The sequence below is a fragment of the Trachemys scripta genome, chromosome 19, assembly GCF_013100865.1.
Source record: "Trachemys scripta elegans isolate TJP31775 chromosome 19, CAS_Tse_1.0, whole genome shotgun sequence".
NCBI lineage: Eukaryota > Metazoa > Chordata > Testudines > Emydidae > Trachemys > Trachemys scripta.
The window spans coordinates 4750114-4769989 of record NC_048316.1 but is presented as its reverse complement, the minus strand read 5'-3'; the positions used below and the strand labels follow the sequence as shown (position 1 = coordinate 4769989).

The following is a 19876-nucleotide window of genomic DNA, read 5'->3' as shown; positions in this document are numbered from 1 at the left end:
TAGTTCACACAGGGACCGAACTAGTGCAGCTGCAACTTGGTGTTCTTATTTTCCACATCAGCGATTATGGGCCATAACCTCAATTGGTGGTAACTGGCATCACTCCATTGAGCTAGTGCAAATCGATGCAGCTCAAGTCAATGGTGTTCTGCAGATGGATAGCAACGGAGGAGCTGACCATTTATTTCCTCCTTTAGGATGTGCTGCTCACACTCGGTCTGTTGGGATCATGTGTCTAGCTATCCCACAGGCCATAGATCTTCTATTCCGCGCAAGGCTTTGAAAGGTCACAGATGTGTCTATTTGTTCAGCACTTGTGTAATAGTCTGTCTAGAAGCAAAATTCAGTAATGGTCACCAAATAGAAATTTCCAAGAGCCAGATTCTGAGCCCTGTATTCTCCGGGCAAGCCCCACTGAAATACACAAGACTGCTGGTGGAGGAAGGTATTATTCAGCATGAGTAAAGGTGCCTGAATCTACCTAAGGTACTTTATATTTCGCCCATTACATGTGAGCACTTCAGTCTTTCCTGTATTTAGCCTCACAACATCCCTTAAGGTAGGGCAGTGCTATTATCCCCTTTGTACAGATGGGGGAACCGAGGCCCAGAGAGGCTAAGTGACTTGCCCAAGCTCACACGGGAAATCTGTGGCAGAGTAGAGAATTTGAACCTAGATCTCCCAAGTTCAGGCTAGTGTATCACTGGACCCTGCCCCTCACCCCTAAATGAATAAATGCAGAAGCCACAAAGGCTCCTTGCTTTGGACTGTGCTGAGGGAATAGTGCCTCCTAAGAGTCAAACTAACAAGGGTAAATATTTAAGGTTTAAAGTTTCCTCAATAGCAATATAAGAAAACCCCCCAAATGTGGCCCAATTGGCTGAGAGAAAAGCTCTTCTTTTCCCTTCCCTTCATCCCCAGCTTCAGTGAAGTTATGGCACAAAATATAGAAGGGAATCCAGCAGTGGGGGAAATTATGGTGAGGCTACCTACAGCTGTCTTTTTATGTTGTTAATTTTGGGATCACAGCTGTATTGCACTTGATCTCCTGCCTCCTTGGAGTCTAAGTTTGACCATGGGCATGATGCATCATTTTCACTCCCCCCTCCCCTTCAAAAAAATTTGCTAACATGCAAATGAAACCTGCGGCAGGGGAGCTCACTTCCAACAGACAAGGCCTTGTCCGGCCTGCCTGCTTCAAAACACCCTGGTGCCACTTCCAGTACAATTTTGTTTCCCTTTTAGATCAAATCCAGCCCTATGAAGTACTTGACTTGTTTTGCAGGTTTCACTGTGTCTCTAAGAAATTCTGTAGGCGATTGCCTTCAACACATGCTCGATGGAGTCTGTGAATGTCAGAAGACTTTGGCCATATTCTATAAATAGTACCGGGAGTGCATTGAGATAGCTCACATGCTGAATTCCATGGACAGAATAATATGGGACACAGGACACAGGAATCACAATTTGTTAAGGTGGCTGAGGTGAGGATGCCGGCAGATCCACTACCATCAGAATCTCACAGCTCTGTAGTTTGGATGACGAAAGCCTTGGAATGATATCTCACTACAGGCGTGATCCAAACCCCACTGAAGTCAGTGGAAAGACATGCAGAGATATCAACAAGATTTGGATCAGGCCCCTACTCCTGTAATATGCAACTGAGTCTGAAATGTTTGATCATTGTCTACATGGTTCCCCCTTCATTCACATTAGGAAATTCAATTTAATGCTCGGCTGCAAATCTACTCAGTTAGCATGAAATAATTACGAAAATAAAAAGAGCTTCAAAAGTATTTTCAGGCCTGAAATTGACAAATTATCTCTATCCATCTACATTTGCAGTGGCTTAGCCAAGCATTTACAAAGAAAAGCAAGAAGGAGAAAGTGAACAAATTTGGTCTGTGCAGTGAAGGAAAGTGAAACCGTTTCAAAATAGTGTCTCCAAATGTTCATGTAGGTTTTGGAACTCACAGCAAAAAAATAAGGATCACCCAACACATACAGGGCCAAATTCTCATCAACTGAGGATCCGGTCCATTCATCTTCCTTCTATTTGTCCCGGTCAATCCTGATTTCATGAATGGAATTGTCTGTCATGGGGGATGTCTGAAACCTTCTACAGTTGGGGTTCATCAGAATGAATTTGGGGATTTGTATGAAATTGTAGAAATATGGGAATAAAAGAATTATCACATTGGATCAGACCTGCTGTCCCTCTAGTCCAGTGTCCTGTCTCTGACAGTGGCTGGTACCAGATGTTTTTAGAGGAAAGTGCAAGAAACCCTGCAGTAGGCAGATGTGGGATAATCTGCCCTATATGAAGGTCTCATCCCTATCCCTAAAAATTAGAGATTGATTTAAACCCTGAAACATGAGGTTTTATCTCCTTTCCAAAAAGTACTCTTTTTGTTAGCATGAACTATCACAACTCTGGATAGTCTTGTTATTTATATAAATGTCCAATCCATCTTCGAATCTTGCTAAATTTTTGGCCTCAGTGACATGCTGTGGCAATGAGTTCCACAGTCTAACTGCGATTGTTGGCGAACATGAAGATTCAGCTCCTTGTGGTTTGTAAAAGCAGGGTTCACCTGCACATGATTAGTGAAAGGCAATTTTTAGTAGCAAAGTTCAGGAATACTTACTCTTTGGTAGTTGCCACCATTAAAGTAGTAGTCTCTGGACGGCATTCCCAAACTAGGCTGGTCGATCTGAAGGAAATCAAGTACATATCTCTAGTGAGTGATGAGCAGTGAGACTGGTTGACAAGAAGAGGTCATTCAAGACTAACGTGAAAAGCTGCATGGACCACTGGAATGACCATAGCACTCTGTTACATGATAAACCCACTCAAGTAGCAAGCTTAGCCTATTATTCCTTGGAGCTGGAAGTGAGATGGAAGCCAGAACGTCTACTTCCAATCCTCAGAGGTCCAAGCATGGGACTAAGATCTGACTCTTACTCTCTAGGGTAGTATCGGATGGATACTTATCCTGGGCTATAAGGCAAGATTTTTTCAGTGACCACTGAGACTTCTGAAAGACCAAAATAAAGTAACCTGCCAGAGAAGATGTTGTCCAGTCCAGGGCTAGATTTCACATGTAACAATAAAGGATATGAGACTAATGATATTCATAGCTCTATATGGACTAGCTACGTTTATTGGATATCCGCAGTAGAGTTTCATGCCATTTATTGAACCCTGCCGGGTTAGTCACAATACTCTACAATGGCCCAGTGGGTATAAATCAGTATAGGATCTGCCTCAAGATGTATTTGATACTGTTTGGGGTACCATTAATAGATGTGTAGGGTTTTTTTAACATGCACATTTCCCCCCATGTTCTGAATGCCCACCAATACAAATCAGTGCTTATGGAAAGCATGTCTAAATGCGATACAAGTTGCGACCCATTGTGAATCTGGAGTATTTGGACTTATGGAGCTGTAGTTCCCGATTATTTTTCTTACATAAATGATATGTCTGCTGGAATCCCGGTCATCATTCCATACAAACATATCAATGAAGACTCGTTTGTTAAATCTGGAGTTTAGTGTGGAGAGTTTTTCTTCCATGCTCCAATTTGGCTCTGGGGGAATAAAAGGAAAAATATGCATTATTTATTGATATGCATCGAGTAATTAAGTTTCATATATTGTAAGCCTATTGCTTAAGTAATTTAAAATCAGACTGGACAGAGCACTTGAGAATATTTTGTAGGGAACAATCCTGCACTGGCTGGGAGTGGATGAACAAAGTGATTCCAGAGGGATGTCTCTATTTGTAACTGATTATTCATCATTCTTTTTATTAGTGTAAGTGCTGGACAGTTCTACCTTGTACAAAGCACACAGCCACAGGAAAACCCAGTTCTTGCTCCAAGCAGAATGTTTAGATATGCAGACAAAACAGTTCAGACGCACAAGGCACTTAAGTGACCCAGCTGATGTCCCTCTTTTAGTGTCTGGCCTGGGTTTTGCTGGACAGAACTGAGACGGTCGCTCTAAGCTGGAGGTCAATGCTGGTGGGCTTTGTGGAAGAAATGAGTTTTAAGGAAGCACAAGAAAGAAGAGAAGAGTTTTTACCTTGCACCTCCTGGATGGGAGGGTCTTGCAGGAGCAGGGACAAGACGAAATAAAAGGAATGGACATTTCTTTATGGCCAGTTTGGAGATTAGGAGTGGGATTTTCAAAAGCTACCTGCGTTGGTCTAATTCTGCTTCCAGGGAAGCCAATCATTGATGTAATCCATTGACTCCAATGGGAGCAGAGTTCGGCTAATGCGGAGTGCTTTTTAAACTCCCACACTGGGGCATATAAACCATAGATCACACCAGGAGCTAGTTATCTACCTGCCCAGGCATTTTTAACATGCCCATCACCGTGGTATCTAAATAGATCTGTTCTTTTTTCATATTTCTGATGACAGATCTGCTTTGTTTAATAAAAGGGAGGTTCACATCTATAGCATTTGTAAAGCAACTACCACTTTGGTAACTAAATGTCAAAAATATGTGCATGCAAAAATGTATATGCAATTACACACCTCTGCTACAAATCACCGTCTTGTTGCTTACTTAGCCTGTGGTGCTTCAAGAGCTAATTATGCTAGTTGCATACGAAAATATAGGAGCACAATTTTTGCATGGGTGTGTGCACCTTGGAAACTTGCATCTAAAAGTTATAAAAACAATGGGGTTTTTACTTTCAAATTTTGTGCCTGTGTCTTGAGGTTTTATAATTGTGCACCTTTTATCAATTAAAAAAGTTATATCATCTGCCCTTTACCTGGATGATTTATTGCAAAAAATTATCTGTGTCTATAAAACAGGGTTCTGAAATCTTTGATTGCAGGCATTAAATCCAGGCCTTCTTGTTTATGCAGATTGATGTATTCTAAATGATGTGAGAATGTCTCTCAGAACTTCGGTAAGGAAAGCCTCAGTGGAGATGTGATGCAATGACATCAGCCTCTTTAGGAAGATAAATTACCCTAACCTGACAATGTAGAGCTCTCTGAGCACACACTATTACCTTTGGTGATATTCCAATCTGCCGAAGCCACTGGCCAATCTCCAACCATAGCTAAAACCTCTAACAGGGGCAATGAATCTCGCTGCTCTATGAAGCCTGAGGAGGAAGGAGAGGAAATAAATGTAAAGTCCTGTTTCTGATTCACTAGAAACGAAGAAATATGGATGAAAATTTAGATTAAACTAAGCAGCTGAAACTTGCAATAGGGAAGGCAGATTCTACAAGTCCCTGTGAACCTGGATGGTGTTACACATCGTGGTGTCATCTTTCAACTCCACTGGGCAGTAAGACTATCCTAACAAGAACTCTTTGAACATGAAAGGTTCCGTTCACAGGGTGAAAGAGTTAGTGATTTGGGGGGTGTTTTGTAACTCATTCTGGGGTTCAAACAAACCCCAATCCTCTGATATTTTGTTGGGTGGGTTTTGACTTGTGAAACTGATGAATTCTGTGCAAAGCTATTAGTGTAACTGTGACGCCTATGAGAAGGGAGGGTGGGTGTCTGAAACCTCAGCCTGGTCTCTTGGGCCCCGGATTTGTTTGATCAGCTTTTACACTGCTTTAGTCCTCACCTTTGTAGAACATTATAATGCCTGGGCAGTGCACACACAAAGCTGGAGGCTGAGGTGTTTCTCTGTACAAATCAGAAGTTCTTATCCAAGGATAAGAGTTCTCCAGAATTACACAGAATTATGACCAAGTCATTCACTGTAGGTGGATTTTCCACTCTGTGTCCCTTATAACATTCCAGTATTGAGCCTGGTCCCTGACTGAGGCCTGTCAGCAATCCCACAATATAAAAATGAACTAATAATAACATAGTATCACTATCAGAAACGAGTGCTTTTGGCTGTTACTGCCTAATTTTTCTAAGAGCTTATATTTCATTGACCTTCAAAGACTCTTAGGCTCCTAAATGCCGACTTTCTTTATGTACATGTGCCCGAGGTGCTTTAGAAATCATCACTCTCTGCCTTAATCACATTTTGTTATGCTTGTAAATGACTTCAAAAGCAAAGCAAGTTTCATTTAAAAAACCACATGGAGTTGCTAAGTGACAAGAGTTTAGTCACCCCTCGCGCCATTTACAAAACTCAAATAATTTAAAGCCAGGAAATAACATTTAGAAGCATCCTAAATCTGGCACTGTCCACATGTAACTCAAAAAAGGGGTTTGCTGGGTTTTCTTCAGATGTTTTAGAAACATTCTCCTTTGCTTTCAGAACTGCTAGAAGTTATTTGTTACTCTGATTACGAGAACAAAAATCCTCATCATATAATGCTACTTCCTGGCATTTAAGTGCCATCATTTTTGGAGCATGGGAGTTCTGTAGAGTTTGCCCAACAGTTGATTTTGTAGATGACTCTTGGGGGGACATGCTCCTTGGAGCTGCCATTCCTGAATATACCAGGGAACTGGCCAAACTCTTGCTGAAGCCAACAGGAAGACTTCCATTGACTTCAGTGTGGGACTTGTATTGGGTCCTAGGAGAACATGGGATAAGACTAATGGCTGGATGCTTGTGTTCAGAAAGGCAGGCTCTTCATATAGAGGTGGGTAACCTATTACCTAACGTGCCATATCCCAGAATGCACACCCTAAAGCTTTGTGTGCTCAAGTTATCTACCTGCAGAGAGGCAGGTTTTTCAGGGGAGATCCTGAGAGAGGGAGAGAGACACGTTGGTGAGAAGGTTTTGCCAGAGGGGTGGGTTTGTTACTTTCACAAGTATAGCAGCAGAAGAAGAGGAAACTTACTCTCATTCATGCAGGAAGTGTAAAGCATTTTAGCTTTCCGAAAGGCTTCTCGATCACCCTGCTCCGGAGACTCCAGCACACCTGGAGGGATGAAACCACTGCAGTGAGCCGGTGCCCCGGGTAGCCTCTTTCTCATCATCTGAATCAGTGGTAGTGCAGGAATGCCAGCAACAATCCGCATCCACTGGCTCCATTGACCATGAAATGAGTGCTCTGTCCTGGAACTATTGTACAGGAAGGCGGAGGTTGTGAAGGGGACACACCCACCCACCCACCCACATGGCCTCTCCTGCTCCCGCTGAAGTCAATGTCACAACTCCAATCGATTTCGGTGGGATCAGGGCCACCCTTTCAGTGTTTGTGTGTTGAGGGGTGGGAGGGGAAAGGCCTAGACAAGAGATCGGGTACTGCAGGTACCAGAGTGTCCATTACTTAGCATGTCACTGCAGCTCATGCTAATTTTTTTTTTTTAACATACAGTTGCCAGCTGTTAACACAAATAGAACCCATGACAAAAACACAACTGTGGTATGTCAGTAATCGTGGTGTGGTAGCCGTTGGCAAAGGCTGGCTTTATCATGCTCACCATTGTGGAAAAAACATGACATAGGTCAACTTTTCTTTATTTAAAAAAAAATCAGTGGTGGTGAGAAATCTCCATGTCACCACCTCTGCACCCGTGCCCCACTCAGATCTAGCACTAGAGAAGTTTTGCTGGTAGAGCTAGTCAGACAAACCGTCCTAGACACAGGTTAGACTGTGAGCTTTTTGGAGCAGAGACCATCTTTGTGTTCTGTGTTTGTACAGCACCGTGCACGATGGATCCTGCTCCAAGACTAGGGCTCTTAGTTGCTCCGTAATACAGCTACTAATATCCTGGCAAAGGAGTGCTTTGGCCGGAATAGTTTATACCAGTTCCCCAAATGAAATAAGCTATCCTGCCAAAAGAATTTTTTTGCCCGTATAAGTGCATCTACACGAGGGCTTTGGCTGGTATCAAAATATAGTTAGAAATCACACCCCTAACTGACATTACTGTACTGGCAAAAATTGTAAAGTCGAGACCTGGCCTGAGACGCCTGGCTTTTTTCAAGAGTCCGGATCAGATCCTGTGGTGGGATGAATCAATGTCGTGCCATTGACTTGAATGGAACGCTGTTGATTTATGAATGAGGCTCTAGCTTTTGTTGAGGAAGCCATGACGGGGAATTACTTCCAGACCCTCTTTCGTGGTTTTACAGACCATGCAGGCAACGATATTTTTTGGGGTAGGGGCGTGAATGTATTGGTTTAATGTGGATTTAATTGTGTTGGCTACCACTTCCGGGGGGGCTGGATATGTCTTTAGTTCAAAGTTCTGATGCTCAATCTCGCTATTTTGCATACATGCTGTAACCCTGTCCCAGTCGTACCTTTCAGGATGATCTCCAGTTCATCTCTCAAGATGTCAAAGATGCTGTATCTGGAACTGGTTTCTGGGATGACGTGCCGGTTCAGCCAGCCCCCACAGGCGTACTGATAGAAGTCCATGCAAGGCTCAGTCGTTGGATCCATGTTCTGAAGTATTCTAGCAGCTGTGTTTCACAAAAACCAGATCTCTGAGTTGCATAGGATGTCCAAGCTGCATATAACGCTCTGAGATTATTCAGGGAGGGGTCACTGCTCGGTTCCCTCCCTGAGCAAGTACACAGGTATGTTTCCCAAGAAGGTGCTCTGCAGAACAGATCTTGCATCTTCATACTACTCATCTGGGATAAGAGTCACTCCGGTGCAGTGAGACTGCAAAAAGCCCTAAGCACCATGTCCCGTCCATTTAAACCCTCAATGCAAGGACCCAGTGGTGTGCAGGACTTTAAACCAGCCATCTGCACAGGGCAAACTTCCACCCTGGCAAATCCCTTCAGGAGGGCTTTGACTGGCTGCCAGTGGTAGTCCCCCATGGTGACAGTGCCACATTCTGACGGAGAGTGAGAAGGGAAATCAGACCTATGAGCAGAATATTGGGCTGGGCTGGGCAGGATAGCTCAGTGGTTTGAGCATTGGCCTGCTAAACCCAGGGTTATGAGTTCAATCCTTGAGGGGACCCCTTAAGCATCTGGGGCAAAATCAGTACTTGGTCCTGCTAGTGAAGGCAGGGGGCTGGACTCAGTGACCTTTCAGGGTCCCTTCCAGCTCTAGGAGAGGGGATATCTTCATATTTTATTTATTATTATAGGGGCTGCTGTGCTTTTTATTAGGTGGTTAAAGTCACTCAGCCTGCAACCTCCTGCCTAAGTCCGTTGACTCCCAACGGTAATTTTCCCCTGCGCTAAGGAGTGCCAGACTTCTCCCTATTAGTGTCACCTGCAGATACTAATACTAATACAATAACAATACCATGTAGCTATTACATAGTGCGTTTCATCCATAGATCTCAAAGCACAGCATAAAAGAAGTATCGTTATTTTACAGATGGGAAAACTGAGGCATGGAACCCTTGAATGCTGATATGTGCAGGGAGCTTTGGGCAAAATTATTCTTCAGTCCATGCAGCAGATCTGGTCTCTTATCAACAAGGCAAATTTCTATTGCAAAGTCTGCCCTGATTCCACATACAAAACCACCATTGAGAGTGGGGATCGCAGGAGAATTTTTTTCCCTTTTATGTTGTTTTCTTAGTTTGAATGAGTCTGAGAATGAACAAGTAGTTGCTTACCTGGCTGGTCAATGCTAGGTAAGGTGCAGCAGGATTGCTCCGTTTCAGACAAAGGGTGGGATTTTCAAAAGCCCCTTACTTAACAGCTCAAGTCTCATTGTGCCTAAGTGACTTAGGTGCAAAGGTCCCATTGAAGTCAATGGGACTTGTGTTCCAAAATCACTAGGGTGCTTTTGAAAATCTCACCCATGATTCAAATCGGCAATGCTAGTATTATTAATGCAGCCAAACGGGAACTTTCATTCCTTTCAGCTCCTGAGCATCATTTCAATCATCTTTTCCTTTCCTTTTAAAGGACAGTCTATTACTGGGCTTGGGGTGAGAGGTGGGGGCAGTTCCTACATCTGACATGACTCCTCTGCAGACAGGATACAGATGAAGAATTATTACCTGCTGTAACACATCCAGGAGTAGTGCATATGCTGTCTGAATTGGTGCCATACTGCATATCTGTGGGGGAGAATAAAACCACATGATGCCATTATTCATTTATGTAAGGAAGAGCAGAGCACCGCTGACACTCAATAGCTGCTCGACTTCATTCCAAGCTCATATGTAATGACCCGGGCTCTTTTTTTTTTTTTAATTTTAAAGTAAGTGAATTCTAGTGCCAGGGAAAGATGCCAGGATGACAGACCTTTGTTTATCTGAAGAATAGGTGCAGTGAGGGCAGCTACAATGAAAGCTTCACTCAGGCTGTCCTGCCAGAACACCTCAGCTCATTTGAAGGGGGTGAGAGACTAGATCAATTCCCAGGCTAATCCACTCCGTAGTCTCTACAATACAATCATTTATGATAAAACACACAATAGCTACTGAAAGTTGGATGTCACTTTCTGTGCTTCCTATGAAGCTGCTCATGGCACAAAGCACCTTGTTGTACTTTTCCCTATAATTCAGGGTTGCGGCTCAAAACCATTGTGAAACCTGGAATCTAGCGATGGTATTTTGTCCCGATGAAAACCTCTCTCAGAATAACTGTGGCTTTGAAAGCCAAGTGGAACAAGGTGCTTCTAGCGTGCTATAAGCAGGACTTCTCCTGGGCTCTTTTTTTCTATTCTGCTGTTCGCTCTCTTTTGGTGAAACATATCCCAGTGCAGATCTGGCCCAGAAGCACCAGACCTAGGCACCACTCAGGTCCTGAGTAAGCCCTCAAAGTTAGACAGAAATGTGGCTTTAGTGGAGCATAGTCCTTGCGCTTGGCCAGTCAGTTGATCTCTTTGTGTCTCAGTTTTCCTATCTGTAAAATGGGCATTACCGCACTTATTTTACAGGGATGCTGTGAAGCTTTCTTCATTAGTGTTTGTAAATTGCTCTGAGAGCATCTGCTAAAGGAAGCTGCTATGTTAGTGAAGGACATTCTTGTCGTTAGTCATAAATTTTATAAGCAGGAATAGGCCCAGGCCACAAAGCTGGGATCTAGTTCCAAACTTCCCCCCGAGTTTGGGATTGTTTGGGATTTTACAGAGTTTGGCCTGCTCCCTAAATCCCCCAGGCTTGTTCAGGAATGTTTGGATGTGGCCTGCTTTATGCCTATGCTTTTCCCTGGCATAATTTCAGTCTGATTTGTGCTTGGCTGCTTTCTGTTAAGCAAAGGATCACTGAGCCCTCACTGGGGAAAAAAAATATCACTTTCCAAGTGGCTTAAACGTGGTTCTCCTGTGCAGCAATGTTTCTAGCGCAGAGATATTGGGCAAATCGATCCAAGCTGAATACAAGTGTTTGACAAGAGCAGACCCTGGTAAAGTAATTCAGGTAGACGTAGAACAATGGGGAGGAAAAGAGTGCTTTGAAGTTCATCAGTGGAAGCAACATCAACAGCACCCCTGGGATTGGGAATGTAACATTCAGGGCTAAACCAAGTGGGAGTGTGTGTGTAGAAATCTGTGTTAGAAAAACTGCACAAATTCGGGTGTAGTAATTAGACAGGGGACTGGGAATCTGGGCCGGAGGTGATTAAAGTATTTCTGACAACATACAAAACTACCCAAAATTCAAGGTTTTTGCACATTGTACAAACTTGAAAATAGGCCCATTTTTGTGAAAAATGTTCCTAAACTGCATAACTTTTTGAGCTAAAAAACAAACCCTTTTTAATGCAGACAAGCAGCTTATGTATCAAAGGCATGAACATTCATGGGGATGCAAATATTGGCATACCGAAATCGCAGATAAAGGGGGAATAGGAGATGGGCAGAGGAGAGGAAGAGGAAAAAGCACAATAGTCACACCCCAGAAATGTGTGTATTTTGCACTGTTCTAGTCAGTATCCCGGGGACCCCACTTTTGTTGGGCCTGTTTCTTCACTGCCTGAGATAATTTTACACCACTGCAAAGGGAGAGCATGTACAACATGGCCAGGTCTGAGAAGTGGCATTTTATACATGTTTTGCACTGATATAAATGGTGACACAATGCAGAGGGGAATTAGCCTCTTAATGTGGGATGTGTAGGACTTCCACTGAATTCCGTGGGAGTAACGTGTATCACTGGGAGAATCAGGTCCCTAGATTCTATTCCTGGTTTCACTATTGACTCTAGGAGAAATTCACCCCTGTGCAGAAGGAGAGCAGAATGCCTATACGCTATCTGAGCTCCACCCTGGAGGGTTTAAGTGGTGCCCAAGCCTAGAATCAGTCATCTGCTTGGGGTGAAAGAACTTCACATTGTACAATTTACAGGGCAAATTACCCAACCTTTCAGTTTCTCCTTCTGCAGAATATAGGTAACTTCAGACCTACTTCACAGGGGCTTGTGAGACTTAATTGATGTTCATAGCTTGTTCTATGACCCCCAGAAAAAGGTGCTTTGAGAGAGCAAAGTGTTACCATTAGACACAATATGTGGCTATGTTTTTTCAGTTGAGCTCTTCAAAAGCACTCACTGCAAATGACCTATAAAATGTCTGATAAACACATTGCATTAGCAGGTGTTTTCTCTCTTCTGTTTGGGCTTGTTTAAAATGATACCATTTGAAGACCGTATTTTGACCAGGCAACCCCTCTGGGAGGGATAGAACACCAAGTAATTATAATCACATTTGAGACAATCAAAGAACTATGTATAACATAAATAACAGAGGGTGGGGGAAAATTTTGATGGAAATCTGGCACAAATCAGATATTCCTCAACTTTCAGCTCATGAGCGGACGTTTTGATTTCTGTAATAAGAACATAAGAGCGGCCACACTGGGTCTGATCAAAGGTCCATCTAGCCCAGTGTCCTGTCTTCCGACAGTGGCCAGTGCCAGATATGCCACTTTCCAAATTGCTCCTCAGATGTTTCGATTTGTGTGCACACACTGATCTTTCTTGTTCAGGAAAGAGGCCCCTGCCTTTGATCTCTTCATGAACACACAGTTACCTGCAGTGGGCTAACGAAAGCTAACACAAACAGCAGAGGAAGCCCAAATTGGGAATTATAATTGGGAAAGAACGCAAATGGAATTAAAGCAGAGAGGAATTTTTTTTTCTTGCTGCTATAAATAAACTGCGGTAGGTAAAACACGGACAAAAAAATTCTCAGGTACTCAGGAGAATCAGGCATTTGATTTTTACATCCACAGCATAGGGGTGTGGATGGATTAATTAGAATGAGAGCCACTTCAGCCTGAGATTCATTTAGTACATTGGCAGGTAAAATATGTCTGGCAAGGACAGAGCAGTCTCATTACTCAGTGTTTTCTCCTCCAGTAACAGTCAACATAAAATCTGGACTGCTGGAAATAGGATGGTATCTCCTAAAAATCTTTTTCATTTTCTTAACTGGGACCCAAGATGAAAGACAAGAGTTTTGTGATTTTGTTTCTCCACTTCATTTCTAACAGGTCCACCCAGTGAACCTGCTACCTCTTATTAGAAAATTTCCAGTGGAACATTTTTCTGTCTGAAAATGCTGATTTGTTGGAAGCAAAACCTTTGGTGGAAAAGTATCCATTTCAATGACATTTTGTTTGGAAAGAAACATTGGAAAAGAAGCATTTTGGTGTGGTGGAAATATTCCATTTTGAACTTTTTGGAATGGAATGTTTCAATTTTCTGGTGTGAAATGACTTTTTGTTTTAATTATTTAAATGTGATGTATTTTCTAATGTATGAAATTAGAAAAAAGTCAGCATCGGAAGGAAACATTTTGATTTTATCTAAACAAAATGTTTCAATTGACCCAAAATGAAACTTTTTTGGGGGAATTTTATCTTGTGGGGAAATTTGAAATGTTTTGTTTTCATTCAGCTTCAGCTTCCATTGTGCTGGGTCCGAGCCCTTAACCACAAGCTTGTCCTTCCTCCCGCAGTTGTAGTTGGGTGCATCCTCGAAGTGACCTGAACATCACTGAGGTTCAGAGAGAGAGACACACACACAAACATTCTTTATCCAGCCCATTCCAGCCATGCACAATTGCTGGTGCGACACACGCTGCAAAATGACTATGATCAAAGAAAAGAAACGGTTGAGAGTCTTCGTTTTAGTGAGGCCCTCTTATGACCTTGGCTTTGATTGGAAACCCCCGCTGTGTTCAAGGAACGCTTTGAGGTTCAAGAGCAGTTCAACGCTACTCCAAAGCTGCTGTGATTCATACTTTCCTAGCTGTCCAAATGGGTGGGACCGTCTTGCTGGCACCAGGATTTGAGTCGTAAAATGCTACAGTTATCTAACGAAGACTTTTAAACGGAAGGCACTAACCCTTTCGTCTCACTCCATTCCAAGAGTGCCCAAACGTGCTAACCTGTGTGTCCCAGCCCCATGTACCCACGCCCCTCTCTGTCTGCTGCATCTGTCAGTCTCTTCTCACCTACCTGTGGACAGAGCAGCATGTATGATAAAATACCTCCACTGGGCTAATAGTTATAACTCACCATCCTGAAAGGAAAAAAACCTATGCAGGAATGTCTCTGGCATGTTAAACTATTTGAACACTTACAGGCCCCAAAGAGCTTAGAACCTAAATAAACAAGACAGATCGGAGAATGGAATAATTACCAGGCCTTCTTTTTTTTTTTTTTTTTTTACAGCTAGTGACCTTATGCACCTAGAGATTTAGTGACTGGCCCAGGGCCATATAGGAGGTCTGGGCAGAGCTGAACACAGATCTCTCCAGTTGTACTCTAGTGTTTACACAGGTCCCTGCCTCTCACTGGGGAACAGACAGGCTCCTGGTTAGGAAAGATGACAAGAACTAAATACACCTCATCATCAGCTGGTGTAAATTGATTTCACAGGCGCTTCAATTAAATGTGAACAAATAATACTGAAGTGGGATAGATGATAATCGTCTCCAAGCATCTGAAGGGTGTAGACCTGAATCGGGACAATGATTTGTTTTGTGTGTCTCCTAAGGGGAACACAGGTTGACTATCCAGACACATTCCCTAACGGTAAGTGCATTAGGTTGCAGGATATTCTCTCATGAGAAAGAATAGAAGCATTTAAGTGGACTAGAAAAGAGAGTGAGTTAGAAAGAGAGACGTGTCCTGGCCCAAATATCAGCTGCCCATTTAAATACAGTGTTGCCTTCACAAGCGCTCCTCCCCTCGATTGGCCCCTGAGCTCCATGCTCTCCTGCTTCTGAGCCTGATACCACCTACACTGCTAATCACATTGAACAGCCGGATAACATTTCAGCGACCTGTTATACTCTCAAAGGGAGCATTTCCCCTGGCTATCTCTCTAGGATGAAAGGCAAGAGTTATATACATGACTCAATGGTATCTGAAGATTTGTTGGGGCTGTCTTCTTTATTGCTACCATCTTTCATCTTCGCCGTCTCAAAGAAACGCCATCACTACTTCTTGTTCTGAGACAAGCAAAGCAATGCTCGTTTGCATGAGTTGGGCTTCTAGTCATCCTACATTGTTTACATGACATGTGTCTTCGATAGTTCATGTCTGAATCCACACATGGCAGAACTAAGGCAGTGATGCCAAGTGGATAGAATACGGGACAGGGCCTAAGGAGATCTGGGTTCTATTCTTGGCTGTGCCACTGGCCTGAGTGATTCTTGGGCAAGTCATGGCATGTCTCTATGCCCTCAGTTTCCCCATCTGTACATTGGGGATAATTATCCTGATCTTCTTTGTAAAGTATTTTGAGATCTCTGGATGAAAAACACCATGTAAGAGCTAGGTATTATAATTGCAGTCACATTGGCTTATTGTGTCTCTTCTTTTTATCCAATCACATTTTATTTAGCAGTTGCACATCCACCACAAGAGGGTTGGCAAAAACTTGTCCTTTCTTGATTATACCAATGTTATCTGGATTCTCCATCTACTGTCTGATCACTTTTATGCTTGAATCATAGTTTCTTCGAATCAAGTTGACGGATCCTGCAGCCAACAGCGGTTAGAGGGGGCTTAGCCCTTGGCAGGATTGGACCCTATGCCAGGACTAAGATATATGTATTTTTTCAGATCAATTATTTCTTTTCAGTTGGCACCTGGCACCTGTTTACCAACCTCCTACTGACTAGTCCTGGTGTTGTTCAGCAACCCTACTAAAATCTAACCCCAGGGCTTGGATAAACAACTAGCTTCAGATGGGAGATGTGTGTAGGTGCCTCTGGGAATTGGGACGGGATCGGAACCCAGATCCCCATTTTGAAAAAGCTCCTACTGCATCTTCATAACATGATAAATCTCAGCTATGGAGCTAAATGACCAGGACTGAAAATTTGTAGCTTGAGCCTGCCTCTTATTTAGATTAGTTCATAGTTTTCAAAGCCACTAATGGCTCAAGCCCCAGCTACATCAAAGAGTGAATTTCAATCTGTAAACCACTGGGATAGCTGTGCTCTTCTGGGACAAGGCCGATCACAAAGCACAAGGCGAAGCATCTGAAAACTAGGGACAAAGTGTTCTTGTTTGAGGGGATTTAGCTATGGAACACACTTCCAGAGGAGATCAGATGAATCCAGAGTCTGACCATCCTTAGAAAATGCCCCAAAGCCTTCCTCTTCGAAATGCCTTTCCAGCATAAGAATGACAGTCACTACATTGACAGCCTCTTTGACCACTCAATCCCAACCAACCAACCAACCAACCAACCAACCAACCAAAAAATAGTAATAAATGTTTTTTAAAACAATCAAAACACTACCACTATCCTGGACAGAATTTAGACCCCGAAAAGGAGAAGGGCCAAAGACCCCATATCATCAGCTAGGACTTCACTATTGCATCTGATTTCACATAGAAGGGGCTCACATGCGAGGGTGATGGGCAGTAGGATAGAACCCTTAGACAGACCGATAGATAATTCCCCAAAAGACTGGCCACCATATTTTCTTCCATCATTTCTCATGGACCAGATTGCACCAAATGGCAGTTATCAGCAAAGCATTTTTCCCGACCGTGCCCCGAAAATGACTTCGCTCAAAGGCTGGAACTAAACCTCTATCAGCCAGTATCTAACTCCAAAGCACCAGAAAATGGCCCCTATGATTAAAGCGTAATTGAGCCAGGTGAAGGAGAGACGTCAGGTCTATTTTGAAACCTCTGTAGGATATGTGGAGTTCTAAAACTTTGCCACCGAAGTGGATCATTAAAAATGGCCTGTGAAGAGTGCTCAGCTTACTTCCAAAAGTGGTGCTTTTGTTTCCCCTTCAATTATCTCAATTATGCCTCTGTATAATTCCTGGCAAAAACAAGCAGAGTTGATGCTTTATGTGATATGACCAATGCCGCCTGCACTTTCTCCACAATATGCTCAATGGGGCTTTGCAGACTAAGCCGAATAATGCTTTGCAGAGTGCTTTGTCATTGTTCTTTTCCTGAACCTCACATGAGTTTGCTTGAAAACAACACCACCAGTGGGAAATGTACACTCTTGGTCTACCCTGCAAAGCCGTGTGTACGACATTTTCCAGCCTTGCTTTGCCAAAAAGGAAAAATCCTATTTTATCATAGGAGATAGATCTTCCCCTTGGTGTAATTTGAGGGAAAGGATGGTGACACTTGTGTGAACTGTAACCAAAAACTTAGATGAAGATTCTTAATTTGATATCCTCTGATGAAAACTGCTAAATACAAATGCCTGATATATACCGGTAGGCTGCTAATGCACAGCCTGATGTGACTTACTGGTATGATGGGGCAGGGGTAACTCATGGGTTAATACATTTTCCATAAAGCCCAAATGCCAAAACAAAACAAACGTCTAGCTAGATTTAGATGGCTGCACTTCGAAATGTCCAAGTATAAAAATCACAATGGGGTGAATAATGCATGAGCCAATGTTTATGACACTAACGTTAAGGCTAGTGCATTGCAATGGGGAAAAACCGGATTATTGCTGATGCTGTGAATAGAGCCGAGTGCATAAGTAAATGTTTGGTTTGGTGGCTGCAGTGGAGTTTTTTTTGCTTTTTCTCATAGAGACAGAAAACAAAAACATTTCATTTGGGTTGAACGAAACGTCATTTTGAAAAGACGCTTCAAAGCGAAATGTCGTTTCCAATCAACGTTTCTGAAACAGTTCAACACTTCCGAATTTTTTTTTTCAGCTGAAACTATTTGACCCGAATTTGTGAATAGTTTCAGTGCCTCGAAAAATGCATTTTTTAGTCAAATTTACTGAACAAAGGCCACCCAGCTCTAGCTGTGACTCCCTTAGCCCCACTGGTGAGCAGTAAGTCCGTGCCTGAGTAGCTCTGGGTAGTTCCATCAAAAAGCCAACTCAAGTGACCAAATTTCAACAGAGCAACACTGGTTTATACCGACTGAGGATCTGGCCCAAAGGGAGAGAGGGAAGTTCAGTGTCACTGGGGTAAAAGCTATTATAGATTCAAAGGTCTGTTGTTTACTGGAGACATGTCAAAGTTCAGTAGGAACCTGACCCAAAGCCCAGTGGAGTCAATGAAAAGAATCCCATTGTCTTAGGTGAGCTTTCGAGCAGGCCCTGGACTGGGCTTCACGCTTAACATAGTCAGTAACGAACCATAGGAACTTATAAATGGGTCTTTAGACTTGTTTAGCACAAGCGTGTCAGCACAGCATGATGATTGTGCTGAGCAGTGGGTCGTTGGAAATTTTCGGAATGCAGGCATGCTTTGCGCTTCATTCCCTCTTTGAGCTTTCTTTTCAGAAGATGAGAACCCAGCAAATGACACAGTCATATGTTCAAAGCCTACTTGGGCTTTGTGCTGTGGCTTTTTTGGTTTTGATTTTTTTCTTTGGCCTGAGTGTTCTCCCTCCCCCCTTTCTTCAGGGACTACAGATGGCTGAGGATAGAAATTTACGGAGATATCCCATCTCCTAGAACTGGAAGGGACCTTGAAAGGTCATAGAGTCCAACCCCCTGCCTTCACTAGCAGGACCAAGTACTGATTTTGCCCCAGATCCCCAAGTGGCCCCCTCAAGGATTAAACTGACAACCCTGGATTTAGCAGGCCAATGCTCAAACCACTGACCTATCCCTACCCCAAGAGGATGGCACCTCTTAAAGCAATTAGATCCACAGTTGTTGTTTGGCAGGCACCAGTGACACTCACCTATCAGCATCTTAACTGGATTTGTTTCCCACACAGTTCTCATCCGCAGAAGTGTTGTCAACACTGCAGATTGGCGGTGCAGCTCTTAAAGCTGAGCACTTTACTTGCAACACATAATTTATCCACTGAAGTTAGCTTCTTTTCTGCTGAGAATATCTGTCCCAGATGTCCATTTCCTCTCTTTGTACACGCCACTCAATTTATTATTATTATTATTTGCAAGTTTTGCTTTGCTATTTGCAAATATTTAAAAATCGATAGTTTGATTGTAGGCTGCTCTAAGCAACGGTTGGCTATTCTATATACATGGTGCGTTGGTCAGTTGTGATTGGTCAAACAAGTCCCATTGGGATTATTTCTGGAACCTTATTGGATGACTTTGCAAGCACTTATGACACAAATACCTGTGCGTACAAATCTAAAATTCGTTTTCCATGGATATGTGTGCCTATGTTTTTGAAATTATTTCTCCATGGCAAATTCAGGTGGATAAAACTTGGGCCCTTTGCAATTCACCTGTCTGCAGACAGTGCTGGATCACTCTGTTTTAAATGGGAGTTAAGTGATGCAACTTACCAGGCTTTGACAAGAGAATATCACTTAAGAAGCAAACACAAGCTATCTTTGGGCCTGGCTGATGGAAATGAATTTATAAATTTCAAGCAAGAATTAGCAGATGCTGAATATTCATCCACCTTCTGTCATTCTAGACCTGACCCTCCTCTCATTTGGATTGGTTTTACATCCATGTAACTCCGCTTCCTCCACATTCACTCCAGTATGAAAGGTGAAGAACATGGCTCGCTCTCATGATTTCATTGTGGAGCTTGTGATAGTGTTTTTGTTAAAGCCCCAGCACCTGGAGGCACATGATTGGCTGAGAATCTCAGCTTTCATTAAA

General features: G+C 43.0%; 1 protein-coding gene across 2 annotated transcripts in view; it reads right to left on the bottom strand.

Annotated features, from left to right (window-relative positions):
• MMEL1 (membrane metalloendopeptidase like 1) overlaps nt 1-19876 on the bottom strand; it is a 62120-nt gene that overhangs the window by 28863 nt on the left and 13381 nt on the right. For both annotated transcript variants that reach the window (XM_034753166.1, XM_034753165.1), the window contains exons 3-8: nt 9879-9938; nt 8206-8367; nt 6794-6874; nt 5038-5133; nt 3475-3593; nt 2649-2714 (exon numbers count right to left, since the gene is read on the bottom strand). In XM_034753166.1, the coding sequence (XP_034609057.1) occupies nt 2649-2714; nt 3475-3593; nt 5038-5133; nt 6794-6874; nt 8206-8367; nt 9879-9938 (584 nt within the window). The remainder of the gene's footprint in view (nt 1-2648; nt 2715-3474; nt 3594-5037; nt 5134-6793; nt 6875-8205; nt 8368-9878; nt 9939-19876) is intronic.